Here is a 22,692-nt window from a genome sequence, read left to right on the forward strand (position 1 = left end):
TCCGCCCGTCCCCTCAAACGCATGCCGAGATACTCTGGTTGTTCTTTTTGTCAGAACCTAGAGGTGTCCACTAGTTACCACATCCACAATGTCACAATTGGCTATATTGTAAACATTCATGAACAAACATGAAAAAAAACATTTGCTGTTTGTGCTTAATTTATGGTTAGCGTTAGGAATAAGGCTAGCAGTGTGGTTAAAGTTAGGCTTAAGGTTAGGTTTAAACTGGTTGGAAACCGTGCAGGTCGTAGCTAGTATTTATTTGTCTATTGTTTTTGCAAAGTGTGCATAACACTTTTTTACAGTATCAACTAAGATGCCAATTAAATTCAGAACAAACCAAAAACACACAAAAGTAATTACATGGTTTATCCTATAGCAGATTATTTGCAACTGTTTGTGCCAAGTAAATGAAAACTGTAATGAAACTTGTTTATTTATTATTATGTTATTATACATTAGGTATTTATGGTATATTCTACATATACCTATCTACCAATGTATATTGCAATAGCTGTTTGTTAATACAGTAGTTTAATGTTTTTCTATTGACTACACAGCTAAAGGTAACTTCCTTAGTATTAATTGCCAAACTACGGTAAAATGTTAAAACATTCAAAATACCCCGTATGTTCAGCTAAACATGAAATTCCCCTGCTACATTTATTTTCTCCATCTACGAATCATAGTCATAATACTCCTCAGTGTCTGTCTGCTCCACTTGGTCCTCAGGGGCGGTTTCCATGAAGTACTCCTCACATCTGTCCTGGGCCATCAGGTACGCTCTCCAGCTGTCCCCCGGCGCACTCACATGCTCGTTACACAGCTCTTTAGGGATCTCCACCCTCCTGGCCAGCAGGGTCCTCTTGACCCCCAGGAGCTCACAGCTGCAGTTCCAGGGGTTCCCATCTAGGTAGACGGTCCTCAGCCGTGGAAGCAGATCCAGGGTGATCTGGGGGAGGGAGGTCAGCTTGTTTCTCCTCAAGTTCAACACCTGCAGGCGCTTCAGGGATCTCAGCTCCTGCTCCTGGACGGCCTCGATGCGGTTCCCTTTCAAGTCCAGGCGGATCAGACTCTCTGGAAGCCTGCCAGAGAGACATGTTAACAGAACAGTGGACAGTGGTGTCTGCTCTTACCAAAAGGCCAAAGGAGTCACATGGATCTACAGTCAAGATGTGTTTATCTATCATCTTGTGGCTTTATACTCAAATATGTTTAACCAAAGACCTACAATGTGGTTAGGCCGCTATTCTACCGATTTATTGTACAAAGATTATTGTACAAATGAGTAATACTCAATTGAATGTACAACACATCTATAATGTATGTCATGAATTCATCAATATGATCCCAAATGTTAGTCTAAAACATGCTAATAAAGCACCATATCAAAGGTATGAAATACATACCCGTCTGGAATAGAGGAGAGGAGATTCTGTTCCAGAGCCAGGTTGGTTATGTGAACACTGTTCCTCAGAGCATTAGCTTCAAAGTTCCAGATGGTGTTATTCTCTAGGAAGAGATGCTTCAGCTGTTTCATTCCAGACAGGTGCTGGAAGGTGACTTCCTGAATGGAGTTCTGTCTGCAGTCCAGTTTTTCCAGTTTGGGGCTAAGTCTACTGGGCAGCACCCTCAGCTGGTTTCCTGGCAGTTCCAGCACTGTGAGGTTGGGCAAGCGAAGGCCACCATCCACAGAAACCAACCTATTGTAGGACGCAGACAGAGACGTGAGGTTGCGGAGTTGGCCCATCTCGCGGTTTCTCAGTGCTCGTATTTGGTTCCTGTCCAAGTTCAGGTAGGACAGGGCGTGAGGGAGATCAAGTGGGACTCTTGATAGGAGGTTCCCTGGTAAACGCAGTGTCGTCAAGGACTGTAGTGGTGTGAAAAAGGATGAGGGAAAACAGGGGATCTTGTTGTTCCCCAAGCTCAACAGATTCAGTTGGGGGAGTCTCAGAGCACCTTGAACTGTCTCAATTTGATTTCCATCCAGGTAAAGGCACTCCAACTTCTTCAGGGTGGAGAGGGTGTTGGAACGCAGGTTGGTGATCTGGTTGTTCTGAAGATCAAGCAGGCGTAGTTTCTTCAGCCCCTCAAAGACAGACTCCTGGAGGCCTGTGATCCTGTTGTGGCCCACGTTGAGGGTCTCCAGGCTGGGTGGGAGACCACGGGGGATCTGATGCAGTTTATTCTTCTGTAGATCCAGGCTTCTTAGTAGCCCCTGAGCCCTGAGAGCATTGACCTCCACCACCTCCACTCCACAGGATGAAATTATCACTTCCTCCAGCTCTGTCAGGCCAGATATGTCTCTACCCTGGAAAAGACAAACATATCAGGAGAAGATATTAACTCATGTGTACCATTATACAAACAATATGCTATTAATCAGAAGTAAATCATCACTCAGTAGTGCTTAAATCAAACTGATTTCTAAGGAATAATTACAAGATTGCTAAGATGAAAGGTCTGAAAATGGTTTGATAGTGAATCTATTGTTACCAATGTCACTGATTATCAATGGTTATTATCAAATAAGCAATTCCACTCTTACCTTTAGTTGCTTGATGTGGTTGTATCCCAGGTTTAGTTTCCTCACATCTTTAGTGATTCCAGTGGGAAAAGACTGCAACCTGAAACACTGCACTGACTTTGCACTATCACACACACACTTCTTTGGACAGACATTGCTACAGATGCACACGAGCGTATGCAATGTAATACTTGCCAGCAAGATCATGAGAAACCACATCATGAACACCCAGCCTAGTTGGGCATCTCAGTAAAAAAGAACAGCACTCCCTCTTGCTCTGGGGTTTAAATACCTCAGCAAGGATTATGTGGGAGAGAGTAGGTGCTCTGTTTCATTTGGAACAATGGCAGAGATGTTTATCTTGGTTAAAAAACAACATTTGACACCGACAAGGAACTGACACAAACAGTAATAGATAGCCCTTCTGTTTGCGGACGTGAGAAACTTGCTGATAAACCATTTACAACCCATTCAGTTAAACAAATACAATTTCCTCCTCTGTCTATTTGAATACTCTTTCTGCCACTGTCTTGAAGGAGTTGCCATATATTTGCATGTTATGTTTTAAGATATGTTAGATGAACTACCTTAACCCTGATTACTGCATGCACTTGTGACTAAGTCGCTTTGGATAAAAGTGAAGGCTAAATGGCATATATTATTAGTAAAATTGAATACAGATTAATGAACAACGACCACTTGTCTTTTAACTGAAGGATTGCCTTCTGTAGTGCCACACAGGAAATGTATATTTATCTCTCATGAACATTAAATAAATAAAATGTGTCTGATTATCCCAACAACAATGGTGTGAGATAAAAGGTTAGCAAATACAATTAAAAATTATTTATTTAATGCAAAAAGTAGCTATGTAAAATATGTAATACTGTCTGCAGAGCCACTCAAACCATGCCTACAATGACATAAGAAATGTTTACACTCTCCAACAAGATATTTTAGACACAGGGAGTGGCCACCAAAAACAAGAGTGAAAAGCAAAGCATTCAACTGCAATTGTCAACGACAAAGGTACAATAATATATGCTACTGTCTGCCAGTATAAGGAGTGGCAGGAAACTGCCCCCAAGAACTCGACACAGATTGATTAGATATGCTATCGATTGCTTTTTTTCTGTTGTGTGGCAGACTGTTGTAGTCGATTCATAGCTATGATCCGTATCCGATTTCGGATTTCCTGGTAGGATTAGGGTTTTGGGAAAGAACCAAATACATTTTTTTAGCTAGTCTTTTCTGAAAATAAACATTTTCGTATGATTAGGGCATTTAGAGTACAGTGTGACTCTGGTATTACGACTCAGTTAACTTATACAGGGTGGCGGAAACAAAGCGCTTATTTTATTTGTGAAGGGAATCGGTTAGTCGGCTAGCTTTAGCTTTTAGCCTGCACTGTTGGACATGTCTGCCTCGGCCGGTGCCTCTCCGTCAGCCCAGGGCACGGCCCTGGTCAGTCCAGGCACGGGGATGTCCATGTTTCGGTGGCTTGAGGTTCTGGAGAAGGAGTTTGACAAGGCGTTTGTTGACGTCGATTTACTACTTGGAGAAATCGACCCAGATCAAGCTGACATCACATACGAGGGTCGTCAAAAGATGACAAGTCTCAGCTCCTGTTTTGCTCAGCTTTGCCACAAAGCCCAGACGATTTTTCAACTTAATCACAAAGTAGAGGTGAGCGCAAACTTGTCTTGTATAAATGCTAAAAAGGATGCGCATGATCATTTGATATGTTAATGGTATACTTATGCTGTGTAGGCCAACAAGCTAGCTCCTAGTTAGCTGTCAGAATTCGAATGTCCTTCATAGCTCTCTCCATGCATGACCGTGCGTCTCTGGACATCCAGTTGAGTGACAGGTCGAGGATAGATGGCTCGACATGATCCCAAACAACCACTTCCGTACATTGTCCCTTCCTAAAAGTTTGAAATTGACCACCCAGTATCAATATCTGTTGTGTAACTTGTTGACAATCTGCATTTCTGCTCTGGCAATTGACAGAATAAGAATTAGGTGAGAGTACACACAATATTTGACAGCCACTTTACGTTGTAAAATCTATTGATGAGACAAACAGAAACAAGGATCATCCTGACCCTTACCCCACCATGTATGACCTCACCATGCTCAATAGCCATTGTTTGGTCAGTGGTGTAGTTGACTCTGTCAACACCTTCCCAGCAATTCTTATGACTACCGTAGAGCTCCTATTACTGCCTGTATGTAAATTGATACTGCATTTCAGCCTCTACCTTCAGCGCAGTATAGTGCTGAGATCAGGAATTCTGGCTTTACACAACCAGTTGGCACCCAACAACACCTACTACAAAGTCATGGCCTAAGGGTATATGACATGGCTAAAGTAAACCAAATCTGTGGAAAATCAGCTATGATTGGATTTGTGAAATGCCTGTTCTGTCCACTGGTTACAGCCATTGGTGTGTGACCAATTAGATTTATGTTAAGATCTATTTAGAGAAAGGTTAGATCTGTATTGTTACATTTTTAACTAGGCCTACATGTTTTCCACCTACCTAAGGTAGCTTTGCGCTAATGACAGGTTGACACAATGGTCACATTGCAGCAGGAAGGGCAGGTCAGAAGCACATGATAAAACACAAAGGCACCAAGGTAAGGGCACAGAAATGTCAAATACTGGAGGATAGGAAGTTCACTAATAATTGTCAGATTCCACATCAGCAGAAGCAGAAAATATTTTTGGTATTGCAGATTGTTCTGGAAATTCTCAAACTTCAATGGGAGGAAGGATGTTTGAAATGCTTTTTTCACAAACCATTGAGAATATCATGAAAGTACGTGCCCATTTTAGGCCTATACATGCCTCCTGTGAGACCCTTTGATCGGGGAACAGTAGGCCTACATGGTAGACATCTTGGTATTATTATTCTCTAAATATAACGTTTCTTGATTCTTTAATACAATTTTAATTTATTCAATATCAAAAATATGAATCAACTACTGCAGCAGAGCCTTGGGAGGGGCCACAGACCAGAACTAGAAGGGGTCTCAGGGTAGAGGAAAAGTAAACTGTTAACATTTCAGATGTATTACATTTTACAAACATATAGGCTCAAGATGAAGTTACTTAACATATAACTTCAGTAACTAAGGTCTCTCAAAGTATTTTAGCTCCCAACCTGTCTGATATTGTCTCCAGTCCTTTCTCCCCCTGAATGTGAGCAGCAGCAGCCTACTCAACTGTTTGGTCTGATTTGGCTGAACAATCACACACATGATTGACTAATGAACCTCAGCTGGGCTCTATTAGCCTCCTAACTGGGAAGGTGCTGGAAGGGCATGGTAAGAGGGTTTGCTGTTTACAGCACCACAACTACCCTTGTTGATTTCAAGACATATTATTTGGAACAATATACTCTACAAGTACATCACATTTCCAGAATGGGCTCTCTGCTAATTCTGAAGGTGTGATCAATTTTATGAGCACCACCAACACTGTGAATGGGAACATGGATTCAAAGGGTTCTCCCACTGCTGGGGACTTTCTGAATGTGCAAGCCTAAAGGAGAACTGTGATTGGTTAATTACCCGTGATGTCTATTTCTATGAAGAAGAACAAAAAATGGGTCATATCTTTAAAAGTAGCAGAGAGCCCACTCTGAAAATGTGATGTGTTTGAAGAGTATATTGTTGCAAACACAGGGCTCTATGCTGACCTTAGTTGACAAGGAGCACGTCTGTGCCTCATTGAAAAATGTAGGTGGACACAAAGACATTTAGGAGCGCAATGAAAACTATGAGGTATTAAAGCTAGAATCATTCATTCTTCTAGGCGCCCTGGTGCTCCTAAATTAAAAATCCAGGTCACACAGCAAAATATTTAGGCGCATATGCAAGTCAAATGGTCGCACTGTAGAGCCTTCAAACAATATGTCTAAAAAAAGGCTAAATCAAAAAGGGTCGTTTTGAGATTTTTTTAATGTTGAATAAATGAATGTGAAAATGTCTTTCATCAACTGGACATAGGCTACTCCATATTTGAGGGAGCACTATAAGGAATATAATGACACCAAGATGTCGTCTGTATCATGTACGGTTCACAGTTCATAGGGTTTTACAGGAGGCCTGTATAAGTCTAAAAAGGGCCTAAAATCGACAATTTCATCAGGATCCTAAAAAAATAAATGTAAAAAGCATGTTAAACATCCTTCCTCCGAACGAAGTTCCTATGTGACAATTTCCAGAACAGATCTGAGATGCCCAAAATATTTTCAGCTGTCGTGCAATCGCCCAATATTAATCTAGGTTCTCACACAGAAGACCATACATAACCAATGTTCTTTAGGAATACTAGTCCCGTGTGAATATGGCTAAAGAAGAGTTTTAGGTTGCCTACAACCTTATTCGGACTGGATTAGTTTTACTGGGGAGGTTGGGTAGTGTAAATATGTGCATGAGCACAAAACACCACGTCTTTGTAATTTTAGTCCTGTCCGAATCTGCCATGTCGGTAATTTCTACATGGCAAGAGAGTAACAATTCCAGCCAGAATAACCTACTGTTTTTTTGGCAAACTCCAAAATCATCTGATATACATGTCCCGTGTGAATCGACATTCCTGTGTTTTGAGAGAAATGTCTGAGTTTGACAGGTGTTGCTCGCACTTTGAGCAAAGAAACGAACTGACTCGATAAATTGAACAGTGCTGTGCATAGCCTATATATGAAGGGCCTAGATGTATCAACTTTCACAGTGAATGCTTTTGTTTATACGTTATGTGCGAATGAGTTGAACATTGCCAAATGCATCAATAAAAAATATTGCGCCTATTTAATGCAACCCTTGGTTTTAATAGATTGCAAAGCAGCATACAACAGAGCTAAACATTTGGAAATGACAAGTTCACTTCCTCATTCATAGCCTAAAAACGCATATCAAGTGCAAATGCATTGTTTAGCTCACATCTGAAGGCTAGGGGGTATTTAGGACGTCTTATATTGCGGATTGCTAAAATATCCTAATGATTATGAACACACTTTCTAAATTCAAATATTATGGTGACGCTACACCAAAGGTGGTTTGGTATGGTTTAGAAATTTGAGAACCAAGATCCTAACTGTTATAGGCCTATTTCTATTTTACCATGTTTATCAAAAGTGTTGCAAAAACTTGTCAATAATCAACTGATTGGTTTTTGATGTCTGTAGTATTCTCTCGGGTATGCAATCTGGTTTCCTCTCAGGTCATGGATGTGTCACTCCAACCTTAAAGGTCCTTAATGATGTCACCATTGCCCTTGATTCTAAGCAATATTGTGCTGCTATTTTTATTGACTTGGCCAAAGCTTTTGATACGGTAGACCATTCAATTTTTGTGGGCCGGCACACTGTATTGGTGTCTCTGAGGGGTATTTGGGCTGGTTTGCTAACTACCTCTCTCAAAGAGTGCAGTGTATACACTCAGAAAATCTGCTGTCTCAGCCACTGCCTGTCACCAAGGGAGTACCCCAAGGCTCGATCCTAAGCCCCACGCTCTTCTCAATTTTCATCAACAACATAGTTCAGGGAGTAGGAAGCTCTCTCATCCATTTATTTGCTGATGATACAGCCTTATACTCAGCTGGCCCCTCCCTGGATTTTGTGTTAAGTGCTCTACAACAAATGTGGTTTGGTAAGAATAATGCACCTCCTCCCACAGGTGTTATTACTACCTCTGAGGGGTTAGAGCTTGAGCTAGTCACGTCATACAAGTACTTGGGAGTATGGCTAGACAGTGCACTGTCCTTCTCTCAGCACATATCAAAGCTGCAGGCTAAAGTTAAATCTTGACTTGGTTTCCTCTATCGTAATCGCTCCTCTTTCACCCCAGCTGCTTAACTAACCCTGATTCAGATGACCATCCTACCCATGCCAGATTAAGGAGACCTCATTTATAGATCGGCAGTTAAGGGTGCTCTCGAGCGGCTAGATGTTCTTTACCATTCGGCCACCAATGTTCCTTATAGGACACATCACTGCACTCCTCTGTTAACATTTTATTTAACTAGTCAAGTCCATTAAGAACAAATTCTTATTTACAAGTACGGCTACCGGGGAACAGTGGGTTAACTGCCTTGTTCAGGGGTAGAACGACAGATGTTTTTATCTTGTCAGCTCGGGGATTCGATCCAGCATCCTTTCAGTTTCTGGACCAATGCTCTAACCACTAGGCTACCTGCCGCCCCTAGTCTGTAAACTGGTCATCTCTGTATACCCGTCGCAAGACCCACTGGTTGATGCTTATTTATAAAACCCTTTTAGGCCTCACTCCCCCCTGTCTGAGATATCTACTGCAGCCCTCATCCTCCACATACAACACCCGTTCTGCCAGTCACATTCTGTTAAAGGTCCCCAAAGCACAGACATCCCTGGGCCGCTCCTCTTTTCAGTTCGCTGCAGCTAGCAACTGGAACGAGCTGCAACAAACACTCAAACTGGACAGTTTTATCTCAATCTCTTCATTCAAAGACTAAATCAGAGAAACTCTTACTGACAGTTGTGGCTGCTTTGTGTGATGTATTGTTGTCTCTACCTTCTTGCCCTTGTGCTGTTGTCTGAGCCCAATAATGTTTGTAACATGTTTTGTGCTGCTACCATGTTGTGTTGCTACCATGTTGTTACAGTTGAAGTCGGAAGTTTACATACATTTAAACTCAGTTTTCACAATTCCTGACATTAAATCAGAGTAAAAATTCCCTGTCTTAGGTCAGTTAGGATCACCACTTTATTTTAAGAATGTGAAATATAAGAATAATAGTAGAGAGTGATTTATTTCAGCTTTTATTTCTTTCATCACATTCCCAGTGGGTCAGAAGTTTACATACACTCAATTAGTATTTGGTAACATTCATTTAAACTGTTTAACTTTGGTCAAACGTTTTGCGTAGCCTTCCACAAGCTTCCCACAATAAGTTGGGGGAATTTTGGCCCATTACTCCTGACAGAGCTGGTGCAACTGAGTCAGGTTTGTCGGCCTCCTTGCTCACACACACTTTTTCAGTTCTGCCCACAAATTGTCTATAGGATTAAGGTCAAGGCTTTGTGATGGGCACTTTGTTGTCCTTAAGCCATTTTGCCACAACTTTGGAAGTATGCTTGGGGTCATAGTTTATTTGGAAGACCCATTTGCAACCAAGCTTTAACTTCCTGACAGATGTCTTGAGATGTTGCTTCAATATATCCACACAATTTTCCTACCCCATGATGTCATCTATTTTGTGAAGTGCACCAGTGCCTCCTGCAGCAAAGCACCCCCACAACATGATGCTGCCACCCCTGTGCTTCCCAGTTGGGATGGTGTTCTTCGGCTTGCAAGCTTCCCCCTTTTTCCTCCAAACATAACAATGGTCATTATGACCAAAAAGTTATATTTTTGTGTCATCAGACCAGAGGATATTTCTCCAAAAAGTACGATCTTTGTCTCCATGTGCAGTTGCAAACCGTAGTCTGGCTTTTTATGGCGGTTTTGGAGCAGTGGCTTCTTCCTTACTGAGCGGCCTTTCAGGTTATGTCGATATAGGACTTGTTTTACTGTGGATATAGATACTTTTGTACCTGTTTCCTCCAGCATCTTCACAAGGTCCTTTTGTTGTTGTTCTGGGATTGATTTGCACTTTTCACACCAAAGTACGTTCATCTCTAGGAGACTCATCTCCTTCCTGAGCGGTATGATGGGTGCGTGGTCCCATGGTGTTTATACTTGCGTGCTATTACTTGTACAGATGAGTGTGGTACCTTCAGGTGTTTGGAAATTGCTCCCAAGGATGAACTAGACTTGTGGAGGTCTTTCTGAGGTCTTGGCTGATTTCTTTTGATTTTCCCATGATGTCAAGCAAAGAGGCACTGAGTTTGAAGGAAGGCCTTGAAATACATCCACAGGTATACCTCCAATTGACTCAAATGATGTCAGTTAGCCTTATTAGAAGCTTCTAAAGCCATGACATAATTTTCTGGAATTTTCCAAGCTGTCAACTTAGTGTTTATAAACTTCTGACCCACTGGAATTGTGATACAGTGAAATAATCTGTCTGTAAACAATTGTTGCAAAAATTACTTGTGTCATGCACAAAGTAGATGACCTCACCGACTTGCCATAACTATAGTTTGTTAACAAGAAACTTGTGGAGTAGTTGAAAAACGAGTTTTAATGACTCCAACCTAAGTGCATGTAAACTTCCGACTTCAACTGTATGTTGTGTTGCTACCATACTGTGTTGTCATGTGTTGCTGCCTTGCTATGTTGTCATCTTAGGTCTCTCTTTATGTAGTGTTGTTCTCTTGTTGTGATGTGTATTTTGTCCTATATTTATATAGTATTCTTTTTTAAATTTTTTATCCCAGGCCCCCGTCCCCGCAGGAGGCCTTTTGGTAGGCTGTCATTGTAAATAAGAATTTGTTCTTAACTGACTTGCCTAGTTAAATAAAGGTCAAATAAAAAAAACTCTAGGTTTCTGTTGTAACTGTTAATTTGTTGAATAAAAAAATAATAATCCTGTCTAAATACATAACCACGTTCTCTACTAATACTATTCCCATGCGAACAGGGTTTTATATCACGTGTCAAACTCATTCCACGGAGGGCTGTGTCACTGAGTTTTCTTGCCTCGCTTGTACTTGATTGATGAATTAAGGTCACCGGGGCTGCGGTTCAAACTCATAAAAGACACACCTTTGTCCACTTGGGAATCGCCGTCACCATCTTGGAGGGTGGTCCAAATGATTAGCCAAGCAAGGGAAGTTTGCAAAGTAAGCCCCTCAGCCCTCGTTTTTAGTCTAGTTGTACAATGATGTTCACTCCAGGGCCTAAAACACCCCATAATTCAATTCGTGATGATTGTACATCTGCTAACAAAAGTCAGGCAAAACTTAAAATCCCAATATCAATATGGAGTCAACATACAAGTGTAAGTAAAGAAAAAAGTGAAAAGAAATGTAAAGAAGTTGAAATTGTACTGATATACCACAATTGTCAGCCAATCAGCATTCAGGGCTCGAACCACCCGGCTTATAACAGCATATAAACTAGTGTTGGCTAAAAATGATCTAGTGTAGTTGCACCTTAACCCATTTTATGTGGTCTGTTGGTATTTTATTCTTAGCAATGCTGCTGTGTTGTCAGAATAGCTAGTAAACACTCATGAAAGTAGAGTAGAAGGTTTTCTAGACCTTGAAGGCTCAGATTGGTGAGTCAAGCCGGTTTTTCCTGCCCAGCCATTGGAACCCATTGTGGGCATCCATTTCTAGATTCAGAATTTTGGCTAACTCAGAATTCCAGATGAATACGAGTGTAAATCGGCTAGATTTATATTTGTATCTATATTTGCTGAAGACCGTAAGACTGAAGAGGAAGAATATCTTCAGGTCCAGGGCCTCTCTCTGGTACCCAGATGTTCAGTTCCTTAGTGTTTCTACAGGTAAGGACATTTGGTGCCTTGGCTGGTGCCTGTTTCAGACCCCATGAGGATGGGGTCCGCTGGTGTGATCTACTTTACCCCCTCCGTTAAAAATCTATTAAAACTATTCTTTATTTCTACTGAGACTTCAATGGGGGATTTATCCCCTTATGTGAGATGAATCAGTTTTGCATGTGTGTGAATCACTTCAAAAGCTTAACTGTGGAAGATGTCTGCCGGGGAAGCCAAGCTTCAGGGAATTGCTTTCTGTCATTATGTTGCCGACACTTGAGCAAAAAGCTAAACTGTGTCTCTTGTCGAGGGAGCAAGGTTTTTTTATGCAAACAAAATCGATTGTAGAATAATAACCAAACAAAGTGATCGCTCAGCTATTAAGAATTCCTCAGCCTTGGCTCCGGACTGTTACTCTGGCATAGTTTATCAGGAAAAGGACAGGTCGGCAGGACTCATGTCTTAGTCTTTCTGATTAGATTAGAGAGCACAGATATAGACACAAGAAAACAGAGCAAACTAGAATGCTATTTGGCCCTAAACCGAAAGTACACAGTGGCACAATACCTGACCACTGTGACTGACCCAAAATGAAGGAAATCTTTGACTATGTACAGACTCCGTGAGCATAGCCTTGCTATTGAGGAAGGCAGCCGTAGCAGACCTGGATCTCAAGAGAAGACAGGCGTATGTGCACACTGCCCACAAAATTAGGTTGAAACTGAGCTGCACTTCCTAACCTCCTGCCAAATTGATGGCCACATTAAAGAGACATATATTTCCCTCAGATTACACAGACCCACAAATAATTCTAAAACAAATCCAATTTTGATAAAGTCCCATATCTATTGGGTGAAATACCACAGTGTGTCATCACAGCAGCACCATTTGTGATCTGTTGCCACAAGAAAAGGGCAACCAGTGAAGAACAAACACCATTGTAAATACTACCTATCTTTGTTTATTTATTTTCCCTTTTTGTACTTTAAGTATTTGCACATCATTATGACACTGTATATAGATATAATATGACATTTGAAATGTCTTTATTCTTTTGGAACTTTTGTGAGTGTAATGTTTACTGTTGATTTTTTGTTTTGTTTATTTCACATGCTTTGGCATTGATTGGGGCTCCCAAGTGGTGCAGCGGTCTAAGGCACTGCATCTCAGTGCTAGAGGCGTCATGACAAACACCCTGGTTCAAATAGACTGTATCACAACCTGCCGTGATTGGGAGTCCCATAGGGCGGCGCAGAATTAACCCAGCGTCGTCCGGGTTTGGCCGGTGTAGGACTTCATTGTAAATAAGTAGTAGTTCTTAACTGGCTTGCCTAGTTAAATAAATAAAAATGTTTCCCATGCCAATAAAGCCCCTTAAATTGAATACAGAGATCACTGTGTGTGTGTGTGTGTGTGTGTGTGTGTCACTGTTTCCCCTACCTATCTTACATTTGAGAAGCTATAGAATATTCGTACTATAGATTATTCTATTTGATTTAGACATTATAATGTCTTTTTATAATGAAGGCCTGACTATAACAGTGATAGATGAGTCTCTGTCTGAGGATGATGATAAATCATTTAGGAGACAGAGGCTGTTTAGTATTCAGTCAGATTCACATGTTAAGCACACTCCTCTTTCATCATCGTAGGTGAAGTGAATCCTAAAATATGAACCTCATTCATACCAAGATGAATTCATTCCCACAGCTGTGACAGGCAGGTGGCCCCAGTTCAATGGCATAAATAAATAAATGATTTGTCTCTGAACCTAAGTCTGCTTCCCATGTTGCCACGCTCAATAGGCTCCAGAGACTAGCACCATTAGTTTTTTTATATATAATATTTTTTTTCAGGGTTTTGTTTGCATACAATAGACAACCTCGAGCGCAGGATTTGTAGGCCTATTCATTTTGGCAAAATTCATTCAGGCTTGAATAAAAAGTAGCCTGCTTTCTAAGAAAGAACAGAGAGAGAATGTAAAACAGACCAATCCAAAATCTAATTTGATCTGTGCTGGGATAATGGCATGGGCATGGCACACTGATTGCAGTTTATATAAATGATGAGGGTTCCTAAGAATCTTGGAAGTCAGAAGAAGTGTACACTTATGTAACTCTCTCCCTCCTCCAGGCTCAGCTGGTGGACCTGCGTTCGGAGCTGACTGACGTGCAGGCGGAGAAGGTGGTGGTGGAGAGGGAGGTCCACGACCAGCTGCTCCACCTTCATGCCATGCAGCTGCAGCTTCATGCCAAGGCTGGACAGACTGTGGACTCTGACGCCATCAAAGACAGGATGGTAGGGCACCACACACACACACAAGCACAGACACACACACACACACACGACTGCTAATATATTTTTGGGGGGTATACCTGCTGAGGTTCCAGTGGGTCTGTAAAGTGGTAAATGGTGGTATGCTTCCCCACTGCTTGGCTGTGATTTTAACTCCGCCTTTCTAACCTTTGACCCCTTCTCTGTTCTTCTCACCTTAAGCCTGTTCCCTCAGTGGAGGAGATGGTAAGTGTGTGCATGTCGTCTGTGTGTCTGGTTTTGTGGTTAGTGATAGCTGTGCGTCTGTGTCTTGCATGTGTCTGTGCTTTGGTCTGTGTACTCATCCTAACCTCAAGTTTGGTCTTTTCCTGCTCTTGCTGACAACAGTTGCTCATTAATAAGTCCAACAGGCCCTCTATGGGGCTTGTGCTAGCAATGACTGACATGGATATCAGATATGGAATTACTGTAGCTTTGTTGTTTGTTATTGCCTATTTATGTATATTTGTGTTGCCCGATTTGATAGGAAAATGCATGTTTTGATACTTGGAAAGAGTTTTGTCTCAATAGTCAACAAAGCGCAAAGGGGAAATAAATGACTACAAGACAAAACAGCTCATTCAATCAAGCCAGATGGTCTTATGAAAGCAAAGCTTACTTTCATATCATTTAAAAAGTTTGAAAAAGTAGAAGAATGGGATAATGTCTTGGTGTGAGGTGAAAAGCATTCAATAGTTTATTTTGTACGTTTGCGGTACGAATCACATTATTGTGGGAGCACCTCCGCTAAGAGGCTGTTTGAGACGTTTTGAATCCTAAGCAACCTGCCTACACATTGTTTGAATTACAATAGACCAACTTAGCTACTGTAGTAAGTCAAAGCTGTGTGCTCTAAAACCTTGGTAGAGCATGGGTGGAGTAGGCATTGTGGTGCTCATGTGACATGAATTTCCTTTTTTGGCTTCAGACGAATGCCTTCTTCTCACTTAAAACAGTTTTTGTGCTTAATTGATATGTGATTGTGGTCATGTTTTCATCATAACAAATCAGAAAATGTAAGCACATTTTCTCCAAAAGGTAATTACCAATTGTTCTGGCTGTCAATTTGATGCCAAGTTCTGGATGAACCAACTGGCTGTACCTGTGTTCTAAAGGTTAAGTTCAAATCTTTGACCCTTTGTTCAATCTCTAACTTAACCACTGGACAACTTGCTCATCATGGTCATCATAAGGGTTAGTGCATTGAACTTATAATAGCCAAATCCACAGTTACATATCTTGTGTGTCATGTGTGTGTCTTGTCCTCAAGTAGATATTTAATTTAACTTTCATCTATACTGTATACTGTATCCATGTTTGTCTTTGACATGGTATTTGTGGATGTAGCACAGCACTCGCTCTCTCTGTAGAGTTTAACTCAACTATTTATCTTCGTGTGTGCGTGTGCTCGTGTGTGTGTGTGTGTGTGTTTGTGTGTGCGTGTGCCCTCCCGCCTGCCTGTGTGTGACAGGAGAGGGAGCTGCAGGCCAACAAGAAGGAGAAGGTGAAGGAGGTGAAGCTGGAGGCAGAGGTCAAGCTGCATAAGAAGGAGAATGAAGCCCTCCGTAGGCACGTCGCTGTACTGCAGGCTGAGGTCTATGGGGCAAGATTGGCAGCCAAGTACCTGGACAAGGAGCTGGCTGGAAGGTAACCCTAACCCTAGCTTAGACGGAAATAACCAATAATGCTGACTGTAGTAACTAGTTGTCTTTGGATCCATCATCTCCAGAGTACAGCAGATCCAGCTGCTGGGTCGGGACATGAAGGGGCCCGCTCACGACAAGCTGTGGAACCAGCTGGAGGCTGAGATCCACCTCCACCGCCACAAAACAGTTATCCGGGCCTGCAGGGGGCGCAACGACCCCAAGAAACCCCTAGAGTCTCCAGTGGGGCATGTGAGTGGACATCAGAGTAGAGGGGTTTGATTCTCATTGTAGTGAAGATATTTGTTTCCTCTTTGTGTATCGCTAATTGTTTGCTTGTTTGATCTCTCTCTCAGGAAACAGATATACTGAAGAAGACTCAAGGAGTTGGTCCTATTCGTAAAGTAGTGCTGGCCAAGGAAGATCACGAGGGACTTGGCATTTCAATCACGGTAAACTCCACCACCAATTTTTGCCCAAACCAGAAAGTGTTATATACTATGTCTCAACCCATAGTGTGTTGCTAATCTGTAATGGTCCATGCCTTAATATTTATGTGCATGTCTGTGTGTTATTTCTGGATGGACAGGGTGGTAAGGAACACGGGGTGCCCATCCTGATCTCAGAAATACATCCTACCCAGCCTGCGGAGCGCTGTGGCGGGCTCCATGTGGGCGATGCCATCCTGGCTGTCAACAGCATCAACCTGAGGGACGCCAAACACAAGGAGGCTGTCACCATCCTCTCACAACAGGTCAGACTCAGTCCCAGGAAGAGAGAAGTTATGACTGTATGTATTATGACGTGACTAGCTACAGTGGAATAGTTGACTACAGCATATACAGCTTAGGACCAGGTTAAGTAAAACCATAGTAAAAAGCTAATACATTCCTTTTGTGATCCACATGTGAAAAGCCTTTTGTCACCCTCTCTGTGACACCCAGTTAGTGTAGCCTGGGGGCTCCAACTTTTACTGAGACAGTCATGTCTTTCCTTAACTTTAGTCAGCCCACACTCTGGAGTAATTGAATGGATGTTCATGCTGGGGTTGGTTCATTTAGCCTGTGGGACTGCTTCTGTGGATTGGGGAAAAACAGTTAATCATGCCTCGGCAAACAAACAAATCAACTTAGCTTTTGGGTAACGTATTGTTAAGTTTTCTCTCACACTGCTCTGTGTGTGTGTCTGTGTGCGCGTGTCTGTGTGCGCGTGTCTGTGTGTGCGCGTGTCTGTGTGTGAGCGTGTCTGTGTCTGTGTGTGCATGTGTCTGTGTGTGTGTGTTTGTGTTTGTCCATGTTTCTGCCAATGTGTGTGTGCGTGCGTGTGTGTGTGTCTGCCTCTGTGTCCCCCAGAGGGGAGAGATAGAGTTTGAGGTGGTGTACGTGGCCCCGGAGGTGGACTCTGACGATGAGAATGTGGAGTATGAGGATGACAGCGGCCATCGCTACCGCCTCTACCTGGATGAGCTGGAGGAGGGGTCAGCCGCCAGCAGGAACAACGGCACAGCAGACTCCGCATCACTACAAGGCAAGTTATCTCTACTGTACCTCAGTCCTGGGCTTTCATTGATCATAAAACACGCACATGTAGTTTTCACAGTAGTATGGCTTTATTTTCATGTACTTGCATTTTAAACAGTGCTTTTACTTCACATTCACTTGCATTATACAAATGGGGGTCTTTGTGTTAATGTGTAAATGGTAGGCTTGGGCTGTATCCAGATTGTCATACTCATACTGACCTTGTGCCATACCCGGATATTCGGTAGTACCTGCACTGAGCACATGGGGTGCCATTTTGCAACCCCACTGAGCCTTTGAGTACGGAACAATAATATAAATGCAACATGCAACAACTTCAACGATTTTTATTGAGTTACAGTTTATATAATAAAATCTGTCAATTTAAATAAATGAATTAGGGCCTAATCTATGGATTTCACATGACTGGGCAGGGGCACAGTCCCAGCCAATCAGAATGAGTTTTTCCCCACAAAAGGGTTTATTACAGACAGAAATACTCCTCAGTTTCATCAGCTGTCTGGGTGGCTGGTCTCAGATGATCCCGCAGGTGAAGAAGCCGGATGTTGAGGTCCTGGGCTGGCATGGTTGCACGTGGTCTGCGGTTGTGAGGCCGATTGGATGTACTGCCAAGTTCTCTAAAACAACGTTGGATGCGGCTTATGGTAGAGAAATGAACATTAAATTATCTGGCAACAGCTCTGGTGGACATTCCTGCAGTCAGCATGCCCATTGCACGCTCCCTCAACTTGAGACACCTGTGTTGTGTTGTATGACCAAACTGCACATTTTAGAGTGACCTTTTATTGTCCCCAGCACAGGTTGCACCTGTGTAATGATCATGCTGTTTAATCAGCTCCTTGATATGCCACACCTGTCATGTGGATGGATTATGTTGGCAAAGGAGAAATGCTTACTGACAGGGATGTAAACAAATGTGTGCACAACATTGGAGAGAAATAAGCTTTTTGTGTGTGTATGAAAACATTTCAGGATTTCTTTTATTTCAGCTCATGAAACATTTATATTTTTGTTCAATAGAGAATGCTAACAAGTGCATTGCAAACATTTTATACAGTCTCTGACCTAAAGTATTTGCAGGACAGACATCGCAGCTCATAAAGTTATACAAGTAACTCAAAAATGTTACTCACAGTTGGCTGCACGCGGAAAACAAATATTAGACATTAAGGCTCTTGATCCAGGAAGGGAGTCTCTGCTGTTACCAAGCGATACTTGATTTTGGAAGACGCTAACCACTTAGCACAACTGAGTAGCATTTTAGACAGTTAACTTTCTAGTTCTAAGATAACTAGCTGGCAAACATTTAGTTGTAACTAGAACAACTGGCATATGCTGCACAACAGTGAGTGACTCACAAGTCTCCAGTTCCTCATCGTTGTGTGCTTGTAAACAAACACTGGTAAGCTTCAGAATGAAAAATAATGGGACAGGTGAAATGAACGCAACCTTTTATCACCAAACATATTGCACAAGTTGACTACTGGTGTTTACTTCAAAAGCAGGAAAAAGATATTCAGTGTATAAAACAAATTCTAAGAAATTTCAACGGTATTGACGGTGTTAATAAAAACATAAAATCAATTTTTATCTGCCACAGGCCGAATGCAACAGAATATACCTTGTAGTGAAATGCTTAATTACAAGCCCTTAACCAACAATGCAGTTAAGAAAAATAAATGTTAAGTATTTACAAAAATAAACTGAAGTAAAAAAAATAATAATTACAAATATAGAAGGAAAAATAACAAATTAAATTAAAGAGCAACAGTAAAATAACAGTAGTGAGGCTATATACAGGGGGTACCGGTACAGAGTCAATATGCGGGGGCACAGGTTAGTCGAGGTAATATGTACATTGACTATGCATGGATAATAAACAGAGTAGCAGCAGTGTAAAATCGATGGTGGGGGGGAGACGATGCAAATAGCCTGGGTAGCCATTTGATTAACTGTTCAGGAGTCTTATGGCTTGGAGGTAGTAGAACCTGTTAAGAAGCCTCCTGTGGCTATTTCCAAATACCCTGATATACGGTATACCGCCCAAGCCTAGCAAATGGACTTTAGACTGCCACAATACCATATGAGCATATGTGAATGAACAGAAAATATGGCATATCAGCTGGTACAAGAGTGATAGATGCTACAGGAAGGAGAGAGAGTGTATTCATGTTTGTCTCTCTATGTGCTTGCTGCAGCCCTGGAAAAGATGTCCGTGGGTGACGGCCCAGAGAACGGAGACACAGGGATCTTCAGTGAGACGCCATCGGAGGAGACCCCGTCTAAGACTGCTGGGTCCGGAAAGAGCACCTCCTAGAGCGGCGGGGAGGATCTGGAGGAATGGGGAGGGGTGCAGAGGAGGATGGAGAAGAGCTGAAAGACTGGACTGCACATGTATTTTTGTACTATACTCTATGAGATTTGAGAGACTGGACTGCATCTGAGTCCACTGGAGGATGTATGAGAGGAGAAATGGGGATAAAGTCAACTCATCATTAAGTCGTCATGGAAAGGCACTCAAAGCTCTTTTGAATTCATGTTACTATCTTTCTGCAACGGTGAGGAGCCAATGAGAGAAGACCACAGATTGAGAAGATGTGGGTCTAGATGATTGAATGGATGGACTAAGTGGTATTTTTCTGTGTGTATAGTTACTGATCCCATTAAGACGACACTTCCTTACTGTGAGACTGCCCTGCTGGTAATGAATACTGTTTTACTAGGCTGAGGAAATCTTCTCCCTTCATAAATGTTGGCTTTTATTTATCTCTTACACATGTAGCTTGTGTAGAGGGTTTTCCCTCAACTGTAATGTTCATCTTCTACCACTGATTATGATCTCAATGTTTACTCCCATGTCAAACCTGCACCGCTCTAAGATCCACCTACAAGTAGGCTTAGCCCTCAAGTGTTCAGAATATAGAACAGCCACATTCACCTATTGGATGTCAAAACAGAATGTACAGAAAGACTTGTCAGAATTCAAAGGATTTCAACTGTTAGGGTGTGCCCTCTGTGTTTGATCAATGGTATCACAGAATGTTACCATAGTCCTCATTACACAACATTTTCATTTAAAGATGGGGCACTCTGAGCAATGCATCTTGTGTGCTACCTCGTTGTCTTCATACTGTTCAAAGTCCTTGCCGTTTACTCTGAGGTGCACACACACTGGCTAATGTTCTCTGAAAACAAGTTGTGTATGACAAAGTTACTGATAACTCTGGAAGTATTTCTTTCACAAATATATATATATTACCACAAGCTCCGTTGCCAGAAATTAGAAGTGCAATATCTTTAAACTCAACTAGGATTTCTCCTTTACCGCCTTTGTTCTTGTCCCTTTTCACGTAAAGTACATATCTTGCTTGTCCCTGAAGTTCCTTCTCTGTATTGTTTTCCCACCCTTCTCTATAACTGGTGTGCTGTGATCTTGTATCAGTGGTTGTGTTTTCAGACTCGTTAGGACCCAAAAGATGACTGACGGCCGTGTCGGCTGCACCGTATTCTGATATTAAGAGCTGTCAGAGGGTTATCAACCTGTCTGAGGGATGGGAGTTTCCAGCTTTAATCTATGAATTTCACACAACCAAAAGGTTTGTGTGCATGCAAACAGGTTTTTATGCACTGAAGATCAATTTCAAAATAAAATCCACAAACTATCATCTTTGAGACTATAGAAAGTTCTGTGTATACTATCTAAATGTATTAGCTGTTTTTAAACTTGAAATCAGTGCATTTCTGTAGATTCATATTGGAATTTAGCTACTGTAGTAGCTAGCATCTCTCTACTGTACTCATTACAAATGTACCCCCATACTGAGGGCTGAGGGGTTGAGGTGGTCATGATGACAACCTGCAGCCTTGTATTCCAATCTTGACCTCATTCATAGCTAATCTGCAGTTACTGTTTATTTAATTTTTTATCTACACTAAACAAAAATGTAAATGCAATATGTAAAGTGTTGGTCTCATGTTTCATGAGCTGAAATAAAAGATCCTAGAATTTTTCCATATGCACAAAAAGCTTATTTCTCTAAAAATGGTTTGCATCCCTATTAGTGAACATTTCTCCTTTACCAAGATAATCCATCCACCTGACAGGTATGGCAGTATGGCATATCAAGAAGCGGCAGGAATGTCCACCAGAGTTGATGCCAGGGACTTGAATGTTCATTTCTCTACCATAAGCCGCCTTCAATGTCGTATTTGAGAATTTCGCAGTACATTCAACCAGCCTCACAACCACATGTGTAACCACGCCAGCCCAGGACCTCCACATCCGGTTTCTTTACGTGCGGGATCGTCTGAGACCAGCCACCTGGACAGCTGATGAAACTGAGTATTTATTTCTGTAATAAAGTCCTTTTGTGGGGAAAAACTCATTCTGATTGGTTGGGCGTGACTCCCAAATGGGTGGACCTATCCCCTCCCAGGCCCACCCATGGCTGTGCCCCTGCCCACTCATGTGAAATCCATAGATTAGCGCCTCATTTATTTCAATTGACTGATTTCCTTATATGAACTGCAACTCAGTAAAATCAGTGAAAATGTTGCGTTTATATTTTTGGTCAGTATAAATTGCGCTTTGATCAAACTCAATTGCTCTTCATGAAGGACGTGTCCAAGCCAAGGACAGTTCCCTGCTTAATGTTAGTGAAATGACACAGAGTGGCACTAGACAGCAGCATGTCATAGAGAATGTTCACATCGCTTGTTGCCAGTGCTTCTGACTGAAGAAACAAAGGCTCCCTTTTTGGACACAGGTTTTACCTGACCTTGTTTTCTTTGCTTTTGAGGAATAAAAGTATTTATTTTTGTCATAAAATGAGTTTCTGAAATCTTGGACGATTTGGTATAAATGTCTTATCTGTAGTTAATGCATAACATGAAACCTTTGAATAAACTTCAATGTATTTGCCCAATCTGGTCTGTACAGTGTGTGTATTGCCTGCCTTCCTTCAATATATGAAAGAGAGATCTTCATCTTCACTAGGTTGAAATGTGAAGATCCACATTTCTGACAATGAGAAGCAGACTGATTAAACTGGAAGTTATTTTTCTGATGTGTACTGTTACTAATACTGTTGCTTTTTTCAGTGAACTACAATGAACACCAGGGGGAGATGTAAACGCTAGAACCACTGGTAGTGCATTCTGAGGTTTATCAATACAGCACAGAAACAGCAGTCGTCAATTATTCACAGTGAATATAGACATACTGAACATTTAGCA

General features: G+C 41.8%; 2 protein-coding genes across 3 annotated transcripts; one reads left to right on the top strand and one right to left on the bottom strand.

Annotated features, from left to right (window-relative positions):
* Positions 1–407: 407 nt before the first annotated feature.
* Positions 408–4,473, bottom strand: LOC109900249 (nephrocan). Its single transcript, XM_020495938.2, has 3 exons — positions 2,549–4,473; positions 1,410–2,311; positions 408–1,085 (listed from the first exon to the last, which is right to left on the bottom strand). Exons 1-3 carry the CDS (start codon positions 2,747–2,749, stop codon positions 677–679), a joined length of 1,512 nt encoding a protein of 503 aa, XP_020351527.1. The 5' UTR covers positions 2,750–4,473; the 3' UTR covers positions 408–676.
* On the top strand, positions 3,552–22,382 carry LOC109900728 (Golgi-associated PDZ and coiled-coil motif-containing protein-like). 2 transcript variants are annotated; one of them, XM_020496501.2, is made up of 9 exons: positions 3,552–4,213; positions 14,094–14,258; positions 14,457–14,480; positions 15,745–15,920; positions 16,003–16,168; positions 16,273–16,368; positions 16,506–16,670; positions 17,269–17,443; positions 19,656–22,382. In XM_020496501.2, the coding sequence occupies exons 1-9, from the start codon at positions 3,944–3,946 to the stop codon at positions 19,772–19,774; spliced, it is 1,356 nt and encodes a 451-aa protein (XP_020352090.1). In that variant the 5' UTR covers positions 3,552–3,943; the 3' UTR covers positions 19,775–22,382. The 2 variants fall into 2 exon arrangements, with proteins under 2 accessions (XP_020352090.1, XP_020352091.1); XM_020496502.2 differs by lacking the exon at positions 14,457–14,480 and having other exon boundaries at positions 3,658–4,213.
* Positions 22,383–22,692: the final 310 nt, after the last annotated feature.

This window comes from Oncorhynchus kisutch, linkage group LG12, assembly GCF_002021735.2.
Source record: "Oncorhynchus kisutch isolate 150728-3 linkage group LG12, Okis_V2, whole genome shotgun sequence".
NCBI lineage: Eukaryota > Metazoa > Chordata > Actinopteri > Salmoniformes > Salmonidae > Oncorhynchus > Oncorhynchus kisutch.

Excerpts from the sequence above, each read along its gene's own strand:
- LOC109900249 (XM_020495938.2), bottom strand. The coding sequence starts at position 2,749 with ATGATGTGGTTTCTCATGATCTTGCTGGCAAGTATTACATTGCATACG. Across the intron at positions 2,312-2,548 it reads ACCACATCAAGCAACTAAAG|GGTAGAGACATATCTGGCCT; the intron begins GTAAGAGTGGAA and ends TGTCTTTTCCAG. Across the intron at positions 1,086-1,409 it reads CTCTCCTCTATTCCAGACGG|GCTTCCAGAGAGTCTGATCC; the intron begins GTATGTATTTCA and ends TCTCTCTGGCAG.
- LOC109900728 (XM_020496501.2), top strand. The coding sequence starts at position 3,944 with ATGTCTGCCTCGGCCGGTGCCTCTCCGTCAGCCCAGGGCACGGCCCTG. Across the intron at positions 4,214-14,093 it reads AACTTAATCACAAAGTAGAG|GCTCAGCTGGTGGACCTGCG; the intron begins GTGAGCGCAAAC and ends TCCCTCCTCCAG. Across the intron at positions 15,921-16,002 it reads GACAAGGAGCTGGCTGGAAG|AGTACAGCAGATCCAGCTGC; the intron begins GTAACCCTAACC and ends CATCATCTCCAG.